The following is a 23,976-nucleotide window of genomic DNA, read 5'->3' as shown; positions in this document are numbered from 1 at the left end:
GTTATTTAAAAATAAATATTGAGGTATTAAAGGTGTTGCAATATATGCATCTCAAGAAATTTAACTTTAAACTCATTTCATGAATGCTTTCAATTTATTCAGTGACATTGTTAATTAATTTTTTTTTTCAGTCAAATGCAAGGTTCCAATAAAATTAACGACCTGTATTGTCTGTCATTACCCAATTACTCTCGGGAAAATGATGATAAAGTTCACGGCGCACTGCTGTTGATTGGTGGGAAGCTAATTGCACTGTATTTACAGGTATGGTATAAACGGAACGTTTGATGCTCGAAATACCGGAGATTGTATACCGATGTTTAATAAATACTTGTAGGTGTAATGTAAACATTTACCAGTCGGGCGTTGAAGTGATCCTTTTGATTATTTATTGTAACAGATGTAAGAATATCAGACGTTCTGTGTTAGAATAAACGTCTCCGACATTTTATTTTTTAAGAAATGTTTTAATAATTGATATAACGTTTGTTTGTTGTTCGTTTAATGTATCTTTTCTTTTGTTTGTTTTCTGGACGGCATAAAAAACAAACAAATAAAAAGATACATTATTATAACGGATGAATTTTATGCTTTTGAATAACTCCGTAGGATTTCTTAATAAAAATCTACAGAGTTATGAATATTGAATGAATTCATTATACTTCTGTTGGAGCAGTTCACTTCAACCCAGTGAAGGAAATATGAAGTTGCTAGGACAACTTCTAATTTTCCTTCAATTTAACGGACTGTATAATATTATGCTCTCGACACGCTCTGGTTTATTTTATAGGCTCAATGTGCGTAGAGTCTACATACGCAGCTCTTATATACCAACTGCCAAATATTGAATTCGCAATAATAATTTTTCTTTTGTTTCTGTACTATTACAGAACTTCGTACATTTCCTTTCCTACCAGGTTGTCTGGCAGAGATAGCTGTTTAGCAACAAATAGTTTGTAAAAACGATGCCTTCTTTGTTTTGTTTCTGTCTAAGCTTGCGCAATAAAGTATAATATATAAATAAATACATAATTCCTTTCATATCTTTGCTACTATTAAATCAAGCAATTGTAAAATTGTAAAATTGTCTATAAAATACAACACCATTTTCTTAATACTATTACAATTTGGTATTTCACTATACACTATGCATCGACCTCGGCTACGATTATATTTTCACGCTTAATGTACTTGACAAGTGTTATCCGTCGGGGCAAAGGATTGTATCGCGTTTTTCTTTCACTATAAAGGAGGAACGTCGTCCCTCGGGAGAGCAATCAGCGCACTACACTGGAGTGTGGCGTCACATTCCATGGTTACTGGATATAGCGAGGGAACCCGAGGAATTTGTTACATTTTCTCTAGACTTTTGATAAAGTGAAAATTGGAATCAATAAAAGGTTTTTTGCAATTTTCTTCAATTCAATCCACTGTGAAAGTATGTGCTGAGAGGTTTGTTTCATACTATAAATTATTGGTTAAAAACTTTAAGTTGTTACTTTTAATTGTATTTGTTGTTTGAGTCAATGCATAGTTATGTTGCTGTTATTTTCGTGTGTCGACCTTGTGATCGATTTTTATTTTTTTAGTTTTTGAAATATAAGTATTTTAAAATATATGTATAAATGCTGAAAAAAATAAATGCGTTTTTTTAAACCTCAACTATATTAGGCCTATCCGTAATCAAATACACAAATAAAGTCAGAATGCAGTTCTGAAAACTTTATTATAAATTTATTGAATATTTTATACATTTTCAGCCGATAGCAAATTTGCCTAAATTAGATTGAATTAAAAATGATCGAAAACATTACAACCATGATTTCTCTGCCAACGAAAAATTCCTTGGAATGTGGGCAAGTTATATAATTATATAATACTGTACATATAACAATAATAATTAGAGAGTCAATCCTTATTTCAAATAATCTTAGTAGCGTATTAATATCAGAATGCAAGTGACTATTTCGTAATACTTAAAAGCGAATAACATTATTTGTGTTCGTAGTAAAGAAAGCAAATCAAAAAATGCTCTGGAGTCCGTGTGAAACCGACTGACGCCCAAAACTCATAGAGATACGACTTTTATATTTATATTTTTTGCCAATTTAAATATATAAATTTCTTTATAGGTGATAGCTATCCTCCAATGAGTACAAGGTATTATCAAAATTTGGGATGTTAGAATAAATTTGTTTCGTAAAAATTAAATTGCCTAAAAACCAATTATACGATTAATGTTATCATAGCCTCAAATTCTAACTCTATAGAAATGAGAGATATCTAATACATTAGGTATATGTATAAATCGACCTCCTAATTATTCGAATTTAACTGCACTATTATGCTAGACTGGACTATAATAGTGCATGATACATTGTCTAACATGCATGCAATGGAGACCAGATTTCCTTCAAATCTTTGTCATAAAGCAAGACTGGGCCTGCCTTAAATTTCCAGAAATTATTTGTTAATCATCGAAGTATTTGTTGTTCATAATAGCACGCATCCACGGGACGTAGCCTGCCGTTCTTGTGTAGATGCCATATTTTCCACGCTTGCCACACCCATCGCCAAAGCTGGTTATTCCCTAGAAGAAACATTACATGAATACTATAATAGCCACTTATGTTATACATACAATGCAAAGATTATAAGGGATTCGAGGGTTGTTTGGTATTTTTTTTAAACATTAACAAAACATTATTACTTATACTATAATAGCTTAATATATTATACATACAATGCAAAGATTATTAGGGATTCGAGAGTTGTTTGATATTTTTTTATACAAATAGTGCTTTGATTAAAAGCTGTTACTTTTATTTTCGCCTGCAATATTATATGGGATATCTACTATAAATAAATGTGTATCTAGGACATAGCGTATATATTTAAACTTTACTTTTATAATTTAGGAGTATGAAAAATAGATGTGGGCCGATTCTCATAGATACCGTATAAGCACAAAAAATTTCATCAAAATCGGAAAAGCAACGAAAACTGTGACACGAGAATTTTATATATTACATTTAAATAAAATCAACGGTTTAGTGTTAAACATATAACACTATACCGTAAAATTATCTCGGATTTTAATGTGTATATTTAATTATCTTAGTGGAAGGCGAAGTACCTGGTCACATGACTCAAAAATATAATTAACTAAAATCGCTTATCACAAATTACAAATATAAATACGAGTATACAACTATCTAATCTAAAATATCGGATTATTCTTTTCGCAGATTAAGTAAAATAACTAAATAAACTAAGTGAAATGTGTTTTTATTCACCATTTTAGAAGAATAGATTAATCTTTTCCTTTTATTTTCACAAACCAACAACTGAAATAAAATTTGTATTGTGGCATATTTATTGCCGAGTAATTTAATATTATCAATCTGAAACAATTGCGCATTAAATTTCCGCTGTGCCAGCCAATGTAGTAAGCAACGCTACGGAGTATTTCATTTCCTCGAAAAGTCAACCGAAAGTACAAACAGCATTAACTAGTAATATTATGGTTCTGTTGTGTTCGATAAGAGAGAAACGTTCCCTTGAAATGTGTACTTTTTATCATTAGGCTCGCTTTTCACGTTTACCTATTCTTATATAAATCGTGGGAATAATCTCCTCATAACATTCTCAAACTTACAACTCCTGCCTTGCATTTAGTAATAAATTTGAGAGCTTAGTATTTTGCCGTCTAAAGCTGCTTGGAATTTTGGACCTTAGCCGTGCGAATGAGACAAGCTTTTATATTTAACTAGGTATTTCGATGCATACCAAGCCACACAGAAGCTGTTACATAAATTATTACAATCGCATACGGCCACAAATGTATACGGCGCATGGTTAAGAACCCTGCTTTAACAGTTTATTAATAATTCATGATATTGTGACTCTTAAAAGCATTTTATATAATTGTAACTTTTATATCATCACTTTTTGTTTAAACCAATTGCTACAAGCTTTCTAAACATCAGACTAGTGTCTACTGGAGATTTAAAATTAAAATTACTTACAATATAATATTGCTCAATCTGGTATTAATTTCAAAACCTCAAGCATTAACTAGGCATTTGACAAAAACAAACCTGTAAATAATAACGCATTGATCGATCTCTACACAGTAGAGGGCCTCCGGAATCGCCTGCGCATGAGTCGCGTCGGCCGCGTCCTGCACACACCATATTATCTGTTATGGCGTACTGCCAATAGGAGCGACGGCAGACGCCTTGCTGTATAGTAGATACCTATAATAAACAAACTTATTAAACAAATTTCCTTACACAAATTCATTGTACCATGTGCAATGTATATCAAAGGGCAATACTGTCTAACATAAAACGTATAAATATATTTAAGTAGCTTAAGAATTTGTACAGAGAATTATAGAATTACAGACGATAGATAAAGGAATAGATAAAACTTGTGTAAACGAATCTATCATATTCAATGAAAACTCTCTAGCGCTTACCAATAATGGATAATATTTAAAACTTTAACTTCACGTTCTTTTGTCAGTGAAATTCTTTTGATGGACTTTTGAGCTTACTTTCGTCATAATTCAAACCATAATGACTCCCAAGAGTGGAAAAGAAATCCTATTATTATTCTTTAACTTATATCTCGCAAAAATGTACTTGAAACGACAACTTCAGATATTTATATCATATTTCAACGACACACATGACCTAAAGTTACAGGATCATACTTTGAGATTGTTTAAATAAACTTATATTTAAGAAAAATTACATCTTGCGTTATTTCTAAGAATACTAATTTCAAATGCGCTCAAAATAAGTGATACCGTAGAATACTTTACGTAATACTTTACGATTTACTATTAATTTCACTCAATAGAAAATTTGTAATATTAAAAAATAGAAAATTCACCATCATTGATGTTGTTTTAGCTATATGTACATATTGATCGATCGATATTCGTGGTTGTGTGAAGCTTTACCACTATTTATTTTTTTGTTACTCTGTGACATGGGCAGGAATGTAAATAGAAGTTAGACTTTTATCGTTATAGATAAAATTAATACAGTTGTCATTAAATACGGTGTTTCTTAAATAAATGCGTTCGCTTGAAATTAAACATACAATATAAATCACTTTACACGTGTTATTAAATTATAAAAATACAGCACAGATAAAGGCACTCCAAAACGACCCTCTCGCATAAGCAAGTGATCGTAAGATAAGCCATGTTTTCTTATTAACTAAATATATAAAGGAATGACACTTTTATTATAATATATTATATTGATAAATTTTTTAATATTTTCTATTATTTTACTCATAAAATAACTATTATTCATCACCATTCTGAAAATAGGTAACGATTTTTTTGGCTCTGCATAATACTAACAGACTTATAATAGAGGTTTTATCTGTTTATGTACCAGGGTATAGAAACATTGATCACGTTACAGTTCTCGCATAATTTTAAATATGCCTAAATTTATTAATTATTTTAACATTATTTTAATTATTTTGCCTTTGGACGGTCTTAGCATCCTAAAGATTGTATTAGATTCCTGGTAATTACTTTTATATATATATTTTGAGGTAGACTTAAAAGCAATTGCGAATTGCTCGACGAAACCACAGGGTTACGTGTACAATTTCGATAAATTTGTACAAGCCAGTCGTTCCTCGAGCTTAAGCAATGATGCCTTAGTAGATTATTCGCGTGTGCAGAGCCCATCTAAATCTAAACCACAAACAAAAAAAAACATAGTCTCTGTCAACGGATTACTTTATTCAAACATTAATCCTCACGTTCACATGCTTTGAGATACATTGTAAGGAAAATATTGTGTATAAAAATCCACATGGGTTGGTTTTAAATCTATACTTAATATAATAAAAATACAATGAAACAGTGACTAGACCATTTCTTTACATTAAAAATTTCTTTAAAGGGTGATTGCTCTGCAATATTTATATAATTTAATCTTAAAATGACACTTTTTCTTTCATTCATTATATATGTGAAATAAACCCCAAAACAATGTTTAGTAAAAATAACTTTAAATGACGTGTCATTCGCTTTTAAAATAAAGTAGAGTTTTAAATTTCCTATGTTATTTGCTAAAATCAATAAATGACATCTATTGTACAAGAAGTACAACATTCGTAGATTCAATTATTATCCGCATTTGTTGAAATCCGTTTAACGATTCCTCAAATTTATGACATCGTAAACTTTTTACACACACTTTTCCCAGTTTCAATATTTTGTATTTAAATCCATTTAATATACCTATTCAAATTTGTTTTAGGTTGCACTAATGATGGTAAAGGTAATTTCTAACAGCAATTTAGATAGACTAAGATTCCCTTACATATTACTATGTACTTATGTATGACGGTAATAGAGAAACCTAAAGTGATAAATTTTTGTCAACTATGTAGCATTTTAAGGTGACAAGGATGGCTTTCAGTTGTTCATCGAACCCTGAGGAGATGATAAAGACCACTTTCAGTATAATAGCGTCGAGATTTTCTCGCATTTCTCACATTTTCTTGACTTTTTTGCGTTCATGAAAAATTGTTTTTATGAATATAATCATATTAAAATTTCCTACGTATTTTGCGTAAGAGAACATTTTTATAATTGCTTAGGTTTGTACGAATCAAAGCACGAGCTTTGGCGAATTTCGAAGTTAAAAGCCTTGATTAAAAGACATAATATACAAAGTATACGATAATATTATTATATTTTTATTGATAATGTAAGTTCCATCATTATTTACATTATCTATACTGCATACACACTCCCCTGCGTAAAATATAAAATATCTAGGTTTATGTTAATAGGCCAATAAAAAATTCAATGAAATTCAATTTGGTAAACGCCTCGAAAATTCCGAAGCAATCAAGAAAATTACATTAAGGAATCACATTATAAAAATGATATCAATTGTTATTGTTAACTTTACTCGAATTGGGCAAACGAGAGATTATGGAGACGATAAAGTATTCCATTTTAAACATGATAGTTTTAAAATGATTTTCTTCGGTAAAGAAGATTTTCAAATTATCCACTTTTCAGCGAGCGTGGCACACTGGAGTATCTTCAGTAAAGTAAAATTTCAAAACCTACTTTATACATTACATTTTTTGTTAATACATTCTTAGTCTCCATTTAAATTTGTATATTAACTAGTGAACTAGTTAATTGAGTTAAATATTTTCATTGAAATAGGTTTAGGTTGAACAAAAAGGAACTTATCAATTGCAGTACTTGATAAGTTCATATAACTAACTGGCTTCATTTCCAATTCTGAGCCCGGCACGCACTACAATGACTTTTGTTTTTATTTGTTGTTTGTTTGTAGAGAACTAGAACTAACTTAAATGTAGGTTGTCCCGATTGTCACTCAACCGTAAGGAACCCTCTTAATTCAAATAACAGTTAAAGCCGAGATTTGTGGTCTTTATACACAATATACAAATATCCCTCTTCAACCATTCCTAAGACAGACACTTTACAGTACATTTTTCACATGTGTATAGAAAATAATACCTGTGCTTCATGAAGGATCCTTGTACCATGGACGTCACTTGGTCGTCTTTTTCCCCACCCCAAAATTACACAAGATGTGTGGGGAGCCAGAATTTGGTGAGGATTAGGCAGACATGCTATTCCGTGGCCTAAATCCGGCCTCGCTGGTGCAGGAAGCCTGTAATAAAAAACTGTCATTATAAGATCACACCTCGGGCTTTTATATTTTACAATACATATCGAGAAAACGAACATTTTATATTTATCATGTTGTACCAGGCTGTATTGAAAATTAAATAATTATAAAAGAACATACCTATTTTTTTAATTCCTAAGATAAAAAATAGTTTACATTGCATGATTTACTTGTACCGTGGTATAAGGATGGAATAAAATGATAAGATGTTAACTTGGAATTTTATCTTCATTGTGAACATAAATGTCCACTATTAACTATTTTCAATTGAAAACCACTTTCTCATTGACAATCGACGATCTTGATCTTTTAGTTAGTTAAACAAGAGAGGAATTTCACCAGAAATGTTCATTAATAGGACGTAGAATGCCCACTTGTCTCAAGAGTTAAAGATCAATGAAACTCTCCGAGCGTTAATTATTGTGAGTGCTTAATACCGATCAAATCTTCACGGTAGAGATATAGGGTACCTTATTTATTATAGTAGTATTACATACTAATATAGGTATTAGGGTACTTTCACTTACTACTTACTGGTTAACTAGCCTCCAAATCTTTGAAGACCGTAACTTGGAGTATGTTCTAAGTAGTTATAGTAGTACAATAATATAACAAATAAATTATAACTTCACCAAAAATAGGTACATTACATCGTGAACTAGATATTGAGTAAGGTTTATTTATTACTAGCTTTCTGCCCGCGGTTTTGGACGTGCGATTAAACGAAATTCTTATGACGAATGGAATGGAATGAGACTCTTCATGGCGGTAAACTAGCCGTTACTTTAGTCTGTCTATGTCCAGGCACAGAACTGTAAGAACATTTTCGGATTCGTAAGAGTAATGAGAGTTCAATCTACTTATCTATAGTAATACTATAAAGCTGAAGAGTTTGTTTGTTTGTTTGAACGCACTAATCTCAGGAACTACTGGTACTTAAAAATAATATCAAGTCTGGAATTTAATTTTAATGATTACGTATTAATAGTACTTTGTGAGTAACTGAATTGTTATGGTTATCATAAAAGAGAAGTAACAACTACTTAGCTAAAAAGGAAAGGGGCCTTTCGCACCCACATTCAACGTAATTACATTTATTGTCGTCGTAAATCGTAATCTTTTATTATTCCATACAAACCTCCAAGGAAAAGTAAAATCGGGTTAGTGTGGGAAAAGCGAAGTAAAAGTTCTTAACATGGGGATATTAGAAACAAAGACACCTGTATGTAAGCTCTATGAATAGTGCTGCTCTCGCTATATAGGATCGAGCCGGGATATACACAAAATGAAAAATAATCTATGACACTGACAGATAGTCTGACTTTCCATTGGTGAAATAATTTTTAAGTAGTAGATCCAGGGATTACCCTCTGCAAAGTCATAAGATAGATTATACGTAATAAGATAGATTTCGAGTTGCCAATTACATCCCAACACATTTTGTTCACTTTGTAAGGAATCTGATTGTGACTATGAAACAAATCAAAGTATTCATTTTGAATACTACGTGATGTATTTATTTCCTAAAGAGGCGTTTAGGAATGTGCGATCGTGGGGAAAATAGATTGGCCAAATTTATACCTAGCTTTAGGTCCCGAGAAAGCTAAAATATATTACAGGATATTGGGCAATTTTCCAGTTTAATACATCTGTAAGTAATACCTTTCTTCGGCCTTGATAAAGTTGGTGCAAATATATTTTGTACCTACTGTAAAAGATCTGCACAATAAAGAGAAACATTTATGAATTAATTTTCAAATTGAGTTTCTTTTTCAAAAAAAAATTTCCTCGACGGGGGCACAAGTTCTAAAATGGGACCAAATAACAGGAAATATAGCAATAATAATAGGAAATTATTCCTATCAAATACATGAAGAAAAAACATTAATAAGAGTCGAATTAAGAACCAACCGCCTTCGATTTCGGCAACTTACGTTAAAAATATCTTCTATTAATTATAAGAGGACATTAGTCGTTCATTTCAATACACCATCATTTTATCATTCATATTTCGGTGTAGATAAGAGTCAAGCAACAAGTTCGCATGTAAAATTTGTAATACCAATGTCAATAAGAATGAACCTTCTAGAAAAATACGTTATAAAAAATTGTCGGAAGTGCATAAAATGTATCATAACCTCAAAATACAACATTGGTGTGACATTTGTACGGTTTGGGTATAGTAATGAAACCCAAAAAATATGTCACTATAAATCGTAAGGACGTTAACGTTTTCCAGTAATAAGCCCCTACTTATATTAACAAAAATGATGGCACTGAAAGGTGAAAACAAGATAGGTTTTTGGAGAAATATTTGTTTTCACTTTATTACTACCATTTTTCATTAATAGATGTTAAATAAAACCTTTTCCATTTTTCTTAATGTTTTAGAAGCGCCGCTTTGCTTTAGTTAAATTCAATAAACTAAAGTCGGGTGGTCTGGGAGCTGCAGGTTACCTAAGGGGATAAGGCCAAGGTAACACAGGTTTGCCTACTGATTCAAACTTGCTACGTTGCATTATGCAATATTCAAACATGCATAATTCCTTGTACCACATATCTGAAACTCTGAATTAATTTAGCAATAAATTACTCATGCAGTGGTTCATAAAATCTATAATATGTGATACAGTAAAATATAATGAGTAACGATTAAATGGTAAACAATCACATTTTTAATTAATTTGCAAAAAAAAAAAATCCTCCTCTATGCAGTTTTCGGGCGCGATATTCTCTTTATGAAATTAAATAAGAAATAAATGCTTTTAAATCTTTAGGAATCAAATAAACAAATAGTTTTCCTAAACATAAAAACAAACCTTTTTCGTTTTGGAGCAATATATAAAGAAGTCCAGAATGAATTCATACAGTTAAAAATGAATGAATTCTGCTGCTGCTATAATTAAAAGAACTATTGAAGATGCACTTGGGCTTCGTTCCAATCTCAACCCCGAAGCTAACAAGTGTACTTATCATGTGGATATTCAATCAGTGTGTTTTGAGACATCAAGATTTAATTAGTGTAAGACGAAGTCCGTATGGGTGAATAAGTCACAGCCTTAATAGAAAAATGAGAAAGACAGAATAGTAAGGATGACAGTGTATAGTAAATTTGCTACCAACGTGGTGTCATTCCAATTTCCGTGAGGTTATGTACGCTAGTACCTACTGTTATGTTAACTTCTTAGCGCTAAAGCTTTTTTATCTTGTTACATTAAGTGTTTACAATATAGGTATAATGTTTTATTAATAGGCCATATTTACCCTATTTGGGAGCCTGTGTCGCAGCAGTGGGAACATATATGAGCTGATGAGTATTATTAATAATAACAAATTCTCCTCTCTGTTTATGTTAGCGGCTCGTGTACGTACTCTTACCGCAACATGGCAACGTCATTGACGACCGTATCGGGATCGTACTGCGGATGAATGACAGCTTCGGTGACCCTCATCTCAACTTCGCCATAGCTCCGGATTAGCAGGTCATGTTCACCCAACCGCACGTAAAGGCGTTTCCTGACACAGTGCGCCGCGGTTACGACCCATCGAAGCGATATTAATGTTCCACCGCAGAACGCTTCCTGAGAAGAATAAACGGCGTCTTAATTATGTGAACAATTTATAATACCTAAACATGCAAGAGGTGTAAAAGATGTAATATCTTAAGTTGTTCAACACAATCGAATAATATTTAGTACTCGATTCGAATTTAATATTGTGTAAAACGTTTTTATTTATTGAAAGTAAGATAAATATTGTTAACGTCAATGAAACTTAATTTTAATATTATATTAGATATTTTATTATTTATTTCTGAATTATTAAAATTCTTATGTCTTTGGTTAAGAAATAGTAGAAATTTATTATCGGAGTATTTGATTAAAATTATAAATGTGGATCAAATATAAAGAAATCTTAGCTCTATTGACTTTTCCAATCTAATTACCTTATAGCGATTGAGAACAGCGACTTGCCAAATCCATTTACCAGGCGGTGCTGGCCTACCGCCAATGATACGGACCATGTCTTGCATTCGAGATCGTAGTCTTCCCCCGGGACCACGGTACCTCCCTAGTCTTCCACACAGCAGCACACTTGTAGAAGAAGACCTAGAATCTTCTGGATGTAAAGCGGGAACTGGAGCCGGTAACGATTCCACTACGGTATACCCTACAAATATATTACTATTAATTAATCGCGCAGAATTTGACACAATCAAAAGATTTTGAAGAATAGAAAGAATGCCCTCTTCAGGTGGCATTGAAACCGGGAGGAATCCTTTTGTTGCCTTTTCACTATTTTAAAAAGAAAGTGTGGTGGTGTTAGAAGAAATTCGAAATCAGAGGTGAGATAATAGGTAGCCAAGTGGGAGTAGCCAAGGAAAGCGAAATACGCAGATTCGAATCCCACCTCATAGTAGGTATTTTTATCGTTAATTTTTTTGAATATGCATAAGCATTATAATGCTGTACCTAAAGCTAAAAATTAACATCCCCATAAATTTTTAGATTGCAAAACTTCAGTTGTTTGCGTAAAATCTCAATTTTAAAGTTAAAGAGTTCGCAAGGTCTTTGCTGCTTTAATCAAAGAAGTTTAGCCAACTCCTAATTCAATTTGGTGTTAGGTAATCATTTTCGATTGTCAACTTGTCATTGAATCATTAATATAAAGCGTTTTTAATTTAAGGGTTTGAAATTACGGTACACGATTTTCATAAACACCTTATTATTTATCAATATGCCTAAGCTCAAGATATGAGTATATTATAACAAAATATTTCTTCGAACAATCTTCTAACAATTTCAATGTACATTTTATAAATCGAACTAAATAAAAGTTACCTATAATTTCTGTGAAATTCAGTTTTGATTTAGCGATTGATATATATGGGCAATAAGACAATTAAGACAAGTATAGGTTGATAAAATTTGCTAACATGTATAAACTGTATTTGCTCTTATTAATTTTGTTATTTCTTTTCTGTATTAGATATACATCGTGAAGAAACTGGCATGGCAAAGAATTAAAAGATCGACGACATGCGACACATGCAAAACCGCATTTTTTTTAAATTAAATAAATAAAAATGATGATATAGATTCAAAACGTTAAAGGCATTGTTGAATACTATGGTAGTGATGAGAGAGTATGGAAAGATTAACGGAACAAAAAGTGTCTACTTGTAGCTATACGATGTCTTTTAGAGGAAGCTCTAGAACCTTCTCGAATTATATCCGGAGCTAGAGTATTATTCCAGGCATTTTCTAATTTTGCCCATACCAAATTAATTCCTGTCTACGGCCTTGACTGTTCATTTCTACTCGCTATTCATTAATTCCAAACAACTGCTTGCTACAATTCATGTGATTTATTGTTAACGCGCAAAAAATATAGGAGATGTTGTCACTAATCAGCTATTCCCCTAGCAATTACACGGCCGAATGTCGTTGTAAATGATAGCAAGTCGTAAACTTTTTCTGCAACTTTATTAATTTCAAGGTCGAATTTAATTTAATTTATTTCTTTTAACACATGTAATACACCCTACCATGATAGTTATTCCAACTTGATAGAGTTATCTACATTTATAATTAAACATTATATTTAAAAAAAAACCGTAAGTTGTATCTATAAGTTCAGCGGGATATAAAAAAAAAAAACAATATATTTTTTAAAGATTACAAAACTAATTACCTTGGTCCTTTCGGTGCATTTTACCTCGAATCCAGAGGTGGCAGTAGCTACCTTCGAGATAGCAATAAGCTGATTGCTTTATGACTTTTCGGCCACAAATTGTCCATTTTTGGCAGTGCCTGTGGGAGTTTTATCATAGGATCATTGTATGACATTTGAAGCATTGAAGGAGTTTAAATAGTTTATATTCTGTTTGATGTTGATAGGGAGATAGATACAGAAATAATTTCCCTTCCAGTTGAACAAAACACTCGAAGGTTACGTTTTATTTTAATGTCAGTTGCATTCTAATATGCTTGTTGTGAATACATTTAAATAGACTAAATATAACATAAACATTTTAAAACATAACACATCTGTATTGTGCAGTAAAAATTATTATATCTATAAAAGTGCTTAAAGAGTTAAACGTTCTCGTTTTAACAGATCAAATATATTAAAATGTTCTTATGATGGTAGATAAATACGTTAAACTCACCTTTTTCTAACAGTCATACATTTTTTTGAACAAGTAGTCCAACTGCTCCACGGTGAAAATCCTGTAAATCTTTTCTGTACGTCACTGTCATCTAATTGCTTCAGACCCACCTAAAATTTTATAATGTTTATATTAGCCCAAACACAATAAATAAGATAAAGAGGTAATACTAAGATAAACCCACTTAATTCGTACTTGTATCTAATTCGTACTGTTTATATCACGGATTTAGTGATAGTTACCAGTCGACTAAATTACTAACCGTCGGATATATTATTTAAAACAAAACGTGTGTCGCGCTGATCACTTTAAAAAAATACGTTTTTTTCCTACCCTGTAATATTTTCATAGGAACTACCTCAAGTATATTAATGAACTTATACGATTATGTTAATCTGACCTTTTTAATGTAATTTTTTATGCGACAGCTATGAATTTCATTTGATACTTAGGTACGCCTATAAGTGCTTCGTACTGGAAGCAAGCTCCTAAAAGTGTTATTTCTAAAAAAACATTTACGATTCTACCAGTAAGAGTATCGTGGTCAAGCGCTTTCCCAGAAAAACGGGAATAGGTCGATTTACCCTATAACAATATACAGGTATTGCTTTTTCTATTGTCTACAAAAGAACAGTTTTTAATTGTATTTCGAGTAAAATATCTAGTTTCGTGTTATTGATAATTGGAAACATTAAGTTGAAGATAATTTAATTAACTTTTACTTACAAAATATTAGTTGTTCTTAGCAGCTACGAAGTAAATTCTATTTCGAAATACCAAAGCGATTTTCAATTAAAGTTTCGCAAAGACATAGTTCGACTAATGAATTTATATTTTATTCTCAGATTGTATTACAAAATCATTGTGAGAGACAAAAGTTTTATAAAACTTAAAACGAAGCCATTATAATTATTTAGTTTTCTCACTATTCCCTTACAAGGGTATTTACAAGGATACCTTTCTTAAAATTATTACAAAAAAATCTACCACATTCACACACATTACGAAATACAAAAAAAAACTAGTATGCAATAAATTAGACATGCCATATTTTATCCTTCATCTGTTTTAATTATCGTTTTCTACTTTTTTTATACCATAACGGACATTCGAGCTTGTGATTCGCCTAATGGTAAACGATCACTACCGCCCATGAACATTCGGAGAGGTAGTGCCTCGGCGAATGCGTATTACCCCATTTTTTTAAGTCATCATCGGCAAAGGAGCTGGTGGGTCGCCTGATTGGAAAAAGCTTAGGAAAGGATTGACGAGATAAATGAAGGAAAGGACTGAAAGGGTAAGGAAAAGGATATGGGCCTTCGGCTCCTCGACTTACCGAACGGAACACAGCAAAAGCCACCTTCTATGCTTTTAGCAAAGATTTAAAATAATATATATAAGTAATTACCAAATTTATCGGTATATAATTATAACGATGTCCTTCAGAGTCTGTGCTCTGCTCCCGCCGTTTAGTCGCACTGCAACTGTAAACAAATTCAACAACTAATGTTTCCGCGTACGAATTTATAAACAAACGCCGAATGCCGTGCTCATGTCTATTTTATTAATTCTAGCAATTAATGCCCAAAACCAACCGATATTATACGAAACATATTATATGAGACAGGCCGGTTGCATAAAATTTTATAATTTTAATTTTTCGGGGGAATGGGAGGTTATACCCCTCAAACAGCTACGCCCATGCATTCGGAAACTCAATATTGAATTTTCAACCACTACCTACGGCTGAAAACTTGCACGTTAACACAATACTTATTTTAACAATAAAAATATTGTATGGGTTTGCGCAAATATTGGATACGAGTTTATTTAAAAAAATACCGGGTCACAAGTCAATAAATATTGACCTATTTTAATGTGTAGTCTAAATTTTCACATCGCTGCACCGTAGGAATCGCGTTAAATAGGTAGCATGATCAATAAAAACGTCAGCAAATAAATTGTATTCTCGTGCACTTTAGACTCATGAATTGAAAATTACTAAGCCAGTTGAAATGTCTTGAAGAAAATAAGAAAAGCATACCTACCGAGCTACTTCAATTCGCAAGGAGTCCCCGCACACTTGCCGACGTAAGCAATGTCGCCGCCTAGTTTTACGACCGTCTTGGCATGCACTCCACCTTTCCCATTCGGAATATGAGGGTGTCTTTTTATCACCTAAAGCGAATTAAAACGAATGTATTAAATTAAAACTAAAACGTAAAATGTCATTAGAATTGAAATTGAAGACGACTATGAAGCATATGAGAGTATCAGCTAATATAGCTTACCATATAAATTGATTCGCTTATTCTTATATTCTTCTATGCCACTGAACTCCGACTGGTTAGTCTGAAAGCCAAATCATATGCCTAGACAAATAATAACCAATGAAATACAATAGCACTGATAAATTGAATGTTCAAATATCTAGGTCAAATCTTTTCAAAAACTCCGGTGATCATAAAATAGTTGCACCCAATTTTATTTAACTAAACAGTTCAATAGATCATTGAAATGTAATAAAGTTGCATTTGCGGATGCAGTTTGAATATATCGAACATGTTATTATTTTCATACTTACGGTGTGTCCTTGAAACATTTCTAGGTCTATTATGAACAAAATTAATGATAAACGGTAAAACTGCGTCATTTTTGCACGACCCAGTTTCGAAAGTATTCCCCAGGAACTGGCATCTATTGAAAAAATATAGTTATATTGAGATGTTACTGAGCGCCAATACACCATCATTACTTAATTATTATCGAATGTTGTATGAAATAAAAGTAAATGTTACATATGTTAGTAATCGAATGCAGGTGGTTCGTGCTGTTTTATTAAAGTATCCGTTTCAAGTATTTGTAAAATGTTGTGAAACCTCATATTTTTGATTGATTAATAACCATTAGCAATCTAATAATTTTTATTAATTTTGTAATTTGCAGGCTTACTTCAACAAATGTTCATGGGCTCTGGTATTAGGTATATATTTGAGTTCTTATACTAACTTAAATTATTAATAAATAAAACATATTTTCATTTAATATGTTAAATAAAAATATTTTGACTACAAGTTGTTCTACGAAACTTATATTGAACAACATTATAGTATACGTAACATTACGTAAAAATATAAATAGAAATACTTAAATGGAAATTTTATACAATCAAGTGTCTAGACTCTAGACAATTTATATAATGTTACATGTACCGTTGTCTTGTATATTTGTACCTCATATGTAAATGAACGCTTTCTTTAAAGCTAACACCAATTGTTTAGCAATATTTAACATGTGTACGTCACATACATAAACATATGACTATATATAACTTATTCTAAAATTGAAATGATAAATAAACAGTAGATCAAGAACAATGCAATTAGTACCCGCTAGTCATTTGTTTGACACCTCAACCACCGCCTTTTATGACGAATGCAACACTAGTCTTGGTTTTAAGAAAACCATTACACATAGACAACCCACCAACGAATATGGTTATTTAGGTCAAGAATATAACAGCGACTAAAATTATACTCACCATAAATGCTCTATGATTGTCCACATGAATATTTCTTAGTGTAACAATTTATGTCTTCTAATATTGTCCATCATTAAAAGCTTATCTGGAGAGACCTGAAAAGAATTGAAAGATAAATCTTGTTGCTTGTTTCAAGAAGGATTTACAAAAAGACTTTTATATTCGTCTTTTATTGCTGTATTCGGAGAATACAAGATAAAAACTTTTTAATGTGGCTTAATAGAGTTCGAGTCGATCCTTGCTATGAGCTTGCTCCTAGCTTTCTATATTTGGCTATGAATATATTTAAGAAGTTTAGAAATTACAACTTTTCTTTGTATCCAAAAAGTGATTATTATAATTATAGTAGGTAATGCGTCTTTTAACTGTATACTTTTAATAAGTAAGTAATATTATGCACATCTTCAAGACGTGCATAAATATGACATATACACTATACGAATTTTTGCTTCAATTGTTATTATGAATAAAAATTTCTCGATCTTTATATTAATTCAGCGTTACGAGTATACTTCTATTGAATTTGTTAAAGATAAGTAAAAATGAATCGTTATTAGTGATCCTACGTCATATATTTTCTGTCGTTCATGTTTAATATAAACGGCAAATTAGGTATTTATAAGAAAATAGAAAAATTTGGAAGGACTAAAGTCTGTTGTCATCAGTCTATATCTGATATTGTATTTAGGTGAACAGTGTTTTAAATATACAAGAACGTAATCGCGGGAAAATGCGATAAATAATATTAAAGTTAAAATTTACGAGTGAATGGCCATATTGCAACTACACTACAACTATACCCACGCACTCCTCTCGATAATTAAAGTATACATTTAAATTATTCAAACGTTTATTTTGCTTTAAACTGGAATGTCTATAAGAAATACAAAATTGTTTTACTAGAACAATTTTGATTATATTAAAATATACCTACCACAAAGGCATTTAAATCTCTTCTTAGATTAGAAAAGCAAATGCGTTCTGTTTTATAATTATTATTTTTTATATTATACATATACACATAAAGAACGTAATTAGAGTTCAGTTGTTAAATACTACTATAACGTAATAATAATTAATAGCTGTTCGCCCCGGTTTCACCCGTGGTACATATATAGCCTATGTCACTCAGTGTAATTGCAGCTTTCTAATGGTGAAAGAATTTTTGAAAGCGGTCCAGCCGTTTACGCGTGATGGCGTGACCAAGGGAAATAGGGATTTATTTATTTATCATTATATATGTATATATAGATTATTAATACTATACTCGTGTATGGAGTGCATACTTAGTACCTATGTATCTAATTTTTTATGATTTTGAATTAATATTATATTAATATAATACTTATTTGAAAGTTACATGTTTACCATGCAAATCTAAGTTTCACAACTCCTTACCTATCCAATAAAAATACTAATATATATTATGTTAGTCATGTCAGATAAAACTTCAAACTGCAGCGTATCAATTTGAATTGAAACAGAATTGAAGACATGAATTTCAATTTCCAAAGGATCTATTTCACTTATTTACCTCACTTGTTGACTAAATCCTCTGCAAATAGCATCTACTCTATACAAGGCAAGGAATTGAAAGAAGAAATATAACCGTAATTTATATATTACACGTTTGAACATAAAAAAAGTATATTGTGTACAATAGAGAAGTTACAAAGTGCGTTCTAATAAAGTTAGTGGAGTGTGGAGGTAAGAAGTTAAATAATTTCACAACTTCAATTTAGTTCGAATGAAATAGAGCAAAGGAAGATGTTGACTAAAGGGAACTTATAAATAAGACTTCAGTGTTTGAGGAACCTGTAATAAAACTATAAGTCATGAGTTTCATTCTAGCGTTTTATTGGATTTTGTTGAAGAGGTCGAGGTCTAATCCGGTTTTATGAAACAATTTTCCAAATATGCACAATCAGTCCAATTTGTATTAAAATGTATTTATTTAGCAATAAAGATAGATATTATTAGCATCGATTATAAATGAAGCAAGCGCCTTATAAATCTGTGCTAAATCTCAAATTTCTAAATGCCTAATTGCTTAGTAGTGATGTGAATCATAGACTTGAGGCACATGTTAAAGTCATTAGGAATTATTCTACTTTTGAAGTGATTACGAAGACTTCATATAAATAATAGAAATGAGAACATTTTAAAGAATGTTTGTGTCCTCATTACAGAATAATGAAGTAATAGTTCACATTTCCAAGTACTCTTCAGTGACACCACATGCTTAAGCTAAATTTCGTATCGACAAATTTCTTCGTGAATTTGCCATATCAAATATTTAATTAAATTCATCATTCGATTTATTACTTCGGGATAATCTCAGAAAGTACTGCATGGATTTACTTCAAATTTTGCATGAATATTACTGAGAGGTCGGGTGATAATAGTATATACATATTATGATGCTATCACCTTCGGGGGAGGAGCTGTGAATCTTTATTATTCTTACGCATTCTAAGAAAACGTGTTAGCTAACGACTTAGGATGCATGTTTAAATGTTGTTTTTGAGTAAGCCATGCTATTATCTAGCTTTACACTATAAAAACTACGCCATTATAAAAACTACATAAGTAATTTGGGTATAAAAACATAGCTTAATTAATGTTAGTAGTACAAAGATTATTTTGAACAGGAATCAAATCAATTTACACGTTAACTATTGGAAATTAATAATCAAATATGCATATTTAAATGTTGTTTGACAATATCTAGATTGACACTATAATAATTATGTCATTTAAGTAACTTGGGTAAAGAAAAATAGTTTAAAGAATGTTAGTTGTATAAAGTTAATAACTACATAAAACATCCTATCCTACTAATATTGTAAATGCGAAAGTTTGTAAGGATGTGTGTGTTTGTTGGTTTTTTACGCAAAGAATACTGAACCGATTGTAATGAAATTTGGAACGTAGACAGCTGGACAACTGGAATAACATATAGGTCACTTTTTTAGGGATACGGACCTACGCGGGTGAAACTGTGGGGCGTAGCTTGTTGTTATTTAAAATAGGAAACAACATCGTTCTACCATACATTCTGCCCATCTAACTAAAAACATGAAAATTCTATTCAAAATCTTTTCGGTAGTCCAACTAATTTGATATAATAACACTATGACGCTTTTTACGCAACTAAAAAAAATAAAACGTTGTCAAGGTTCAGGAGCATATTGGATTATTTATGTCATGATACTTAAGAAATGTGAACGGAATTAGAGATTTATAGGTATCATTTAGATTTTTCTCTATTGCATTAAATTTGTAGGATTAATTTTTAGCACACTTGAAGCATATACATTTTTCTGTTTTTTTATGCAGTAAATAAATATATATTTAATGTATTGTAAAACACACTTTTAAGTGGTGTAGTCCTCTTATGTGTAATTTCATACTTCATTTATTTAGATACATTAAAATACATGTAAAAATCTCATTCTCATCACTGCCTCGAAAAAATATAACATGTAGAAATAAGACAATAATTTTAAACAAACAAATGTTATAAACCGTTTTATTTATACTCAAAGCACTGAGTCATAAGATAAAAACGTTCAAACGATATGTTATTACTCAAAAGCCTAAATATTTCCACGTTAAATACACAAACAAAAGACGTACGTGTCTATGATTATATCGTAATGATTACCGAATACCGTTGATTCCTTTCATCTCGGCACCTGTGATTACAATTTAAAGCCCTTGACAAATTTCATTTATCTTATATGTAAATTCGACATGCGACGATTATTGTAACATTGACCTCAACGTTCACATCACCGTGCGCACTGACATGTTTTTCACAGAAGATAATCCGTATTTAGTTGGTAAACCAATGCAGCTGTATACAAGTAGGAAGCTCCATTAATTTATAAAAATATTCGTAATATATTCAGACGAATAATAAGAAATTATCTGTACTGTACCCGGATAAAAAAGTTCACTCTATGGTTGATAACCCTTTCATTTTTATAAAATTATTATTAAAATGGTAAAAGTCAATAGTCTACATCACTTTTAAATTTAAAAATGTAGAAGGAAATATTTATAATACTATAAATATAAAACTACCTATATTAGGAGTCATAACAGATTATATATTGCAAATAAATTCATTTTATCATGTGGCAGTTGCGTACCCTTCGGCATGAATTGAGTTCGGCACAGAAAGCCGTAAAACAGTAGCATGCAAATACTACTGTGATTCGTAAATTATGATGAGAGGGGTAGCCCGAACCCCGTTTCCTTTTCTTCACCCTTCTTAGCCCATTCTTTCATTACCGGCTTCAATACTTTTGACGGATAAAGGATAAGCTTTTTCCGTTAAAACCGGGTTACACATTTGCTTAGGCTCTACCTCTGTAAATGAGTTGCCGATCCATCATAAAAAAACAAATACACCATATATACTACTATTTTAGCCAAACAAAAAACGTCATTTCCTATACAAATAAAAGAAAGAAAATGAGCGTCTATTTTGCATACGAATTACTACTAATATTATGTTATCTATTCGTAATAGCATATCTTCGATATAATATTGTTTCGTTGCGGAAGCTATTGTATGTCCTTAAAAATATTAGCCAACGTTTCGGGCCGATAGACATCCATAAATTTTCCCATCGCCGCCCTACCCAGCGACTAGAGGCCTTGTATAAACGACTTGTCGTGGATCCGTGCATAAATTACTCATACATTAATTTAATTGACATTAAATGTAAGAATTCGCTGAACGCAAAAGCTTTATCACCATAATGATGATTTAACACTTTTTGACGTAGGTATACGTAATTTTATATGAAAATTATTTCCAGTGTCATCGGTAATTGAATATCATAATTGTTTGCTTATTAAAATGGCTGTCTGTTTCAGTTTGTAATGACGCAACATCTTATAATATAGTAATATATATCCATTATAATATAGTGAGTTGTTAGCTACAAATATTTCAGTGTTAACTGTTTATTTGATTATAATTCCCGTTCAGTATTAGAAGGGACTAGCTGCGCCTCGCGGTTTCACTCGCGTAAGTCCGTATCCCGTAGGAATATCGGGATAAAAAGTTGCCTATATGTTATTCCAGTTGTCCAGCTGTCTACGTACCAAATTTCATTGCAATCGGTTTAGTGGTTTTTGCGTGAAAGAGCAACAAACACACACACAACCTTACAAACTTTCGCATTTATAATATTAGTAGGATAATAGTTATTACTTGACATTATTTATCCGTCTTACGATTGGATGTTGTCCTGAATACCACCAACATCGAGTGGTTAATACAAGTGTGCAAATAGAATAGAGTGAGCATTCGTCTAGTTATGATTAGTTAGTCACTATTAGAAACTTAATCTAGTTCAATTACAACCATATAGACTTAACCGTTATTTATTGGCAATAATGTTCATCTTCTTATAATAGATTTTTCACAGACTTTGCAGTTTAGTCATCATCATTTTAAAGTAAAGCAAATATAAAAGTACTATTATTTTCAGATACATTAATACAGATATATTAATTATTTATTGTCATTAGGTACTAGATACGTAGTTAAAACGAAATGTTACATAAGTGAAGTCCCGTGTCCCCTAGTGGTGTATGGGGCAGATGATGTACATCTGTTTCACTGATCGATTTTCTTTACGAACAAGTAGGTGATCGAGACCTGCCAGACCGAGACATTATTTTTTTGTGCGCCCCCACCGGGAATTGAACCCAGGACCCCTCGGTTCTACGCTCACGCGTTAACCACTGTACCACGGAGGCGGTCAAATGTTACATAGTCCTTACTAATAGTACTAATGCGTAAGTCTGCCTGTCTATCTTTTTGCCTCTTCGTCACGCCTAAACCACTGTATGGACTTAGGCATAGATTTTTATCTATATAGAGGATAAACCTTGGAATGTATTATTTTTCTTTTGACTACGCTGGCGAAAAGTTGTATTTCATGTATTCCAAAATATTAGATATTTAAACGACTGCTACTTCATCACGCTAAATCAAGCTAACCGACATTGATGGGAATTGGAACACTGGTAGTTTATAACCGAAGTAATAGAAGTATAATTACACAGTATATTTTTATCGCAGTTAAATTCATGCAACGTCGAGGCAAGTTGATAATAGTTTATGATATATTATATCAAATTATAAACATAACATTTCTTCGTTATAACTCCTATTTCACCCCATTTTAAATACTAAAATAACCAATAAAAATATCTATTTATAAATTCAAATCTGAATTTTCAAAACAGTCTTGATTAAAACCATTTACAGCTCTTTTTCTTTGATATTTTGTGTGTTAATTAAATGCTGCTTAATTTGCTTTGAAATGTACATTCGAAATTATTTCTAATGACGCAGAAACCAGGAAAATGGAATTCACCAAAATGGTTAACAGTATTCACATTTCCATTGAATATATATAGCATTATATAGCACTGTTCTCAATTATTGTGGTTAATTAAATTTTATATTTGTTCATGCAAAATGTTTAATAACAAACTACAACAAACATAATAAT

General features: G+C 31.4%; 1 protein-coding gene across 1 annotated transcript in view; it reads right to left on the bottom strand.

The window, feature by feature from the left end:
• Positions 1–1,717: 1,717 nt before the first annotated feature.
• LOC119831144 (transmembrane protease serine 12) overlaps positions 1,718–23,976 on the bottom strand; it is a 24,409-nt gene continuing 2,150 nt past the window's right edge. Inside the window, exons 2-13 of the mRNA XM_038354406.1 lie at positions 17,435–17,529; positions 16,478–16,590; positions 16,185–16,245; positions 15,942–16,071; positions 15,302–15,377; positions 13,894–14,003; positions 13,416–13,534; positions 11,668–11,891; positions 11,100–11,302; positions 7,547–7,703; positions 4,101–4,259; positions 1,718–2,590 (exon numbers count right to left, since the gene is read on the bottom strand). Coding sequence (XP_038210334.1) covers positions 2,471–2,590; positions 4,101–4,259; positions 7,547–7,703; positions 11,100–11,302; positions 11,668–11,891; positions 13,416–13,534; positions 13,894–14,003; positions 15,302–15,377; positions 15,942–16,071; positions 16,185–16,245; positions 16,478–16,546 — 1,428 coding nt within the window. The 5' untranslated portion in view covers positions 16,547–16,590; positions 17,435–17,529 and the 3' untranslated portion in view covers positions 1,718–2,470. The remainder of the gene's footprint in view (positions 2,591–4,100; positions 4,260–7,546; positions 7,704–11,099; positions 11,303–11,667; positions 11,892–13,415; positions 13,535–13,893; positions 14,004–15,301; positions 15,378–15,941; positions 16,072–16,184; positions 16,246–16,477; positions 16,591–17,434; positions 17,530–23,976) is intronic.

Source organism: Zerene cesonia, chromosome 13 (assembly GCF_012273895.1).
Source record: "Zerene cesonia ecotype Mississippi chromosome 13, Zerene_cesonia_1.1, whole genome shotgun sequence".
NCBI classification, from domain to species: domain Eukaryota; kingdom Metazoa; phylum Arthropoda; class Insecta; order Lepidoptera; family Pieridae; genus Zerene; species Zerene cesonia.
The sequence above is the reverse complement of the archived record's forward strand: the minus strand, read 5'-3'. Positions and strand labels throughout refer to the sequence as shown.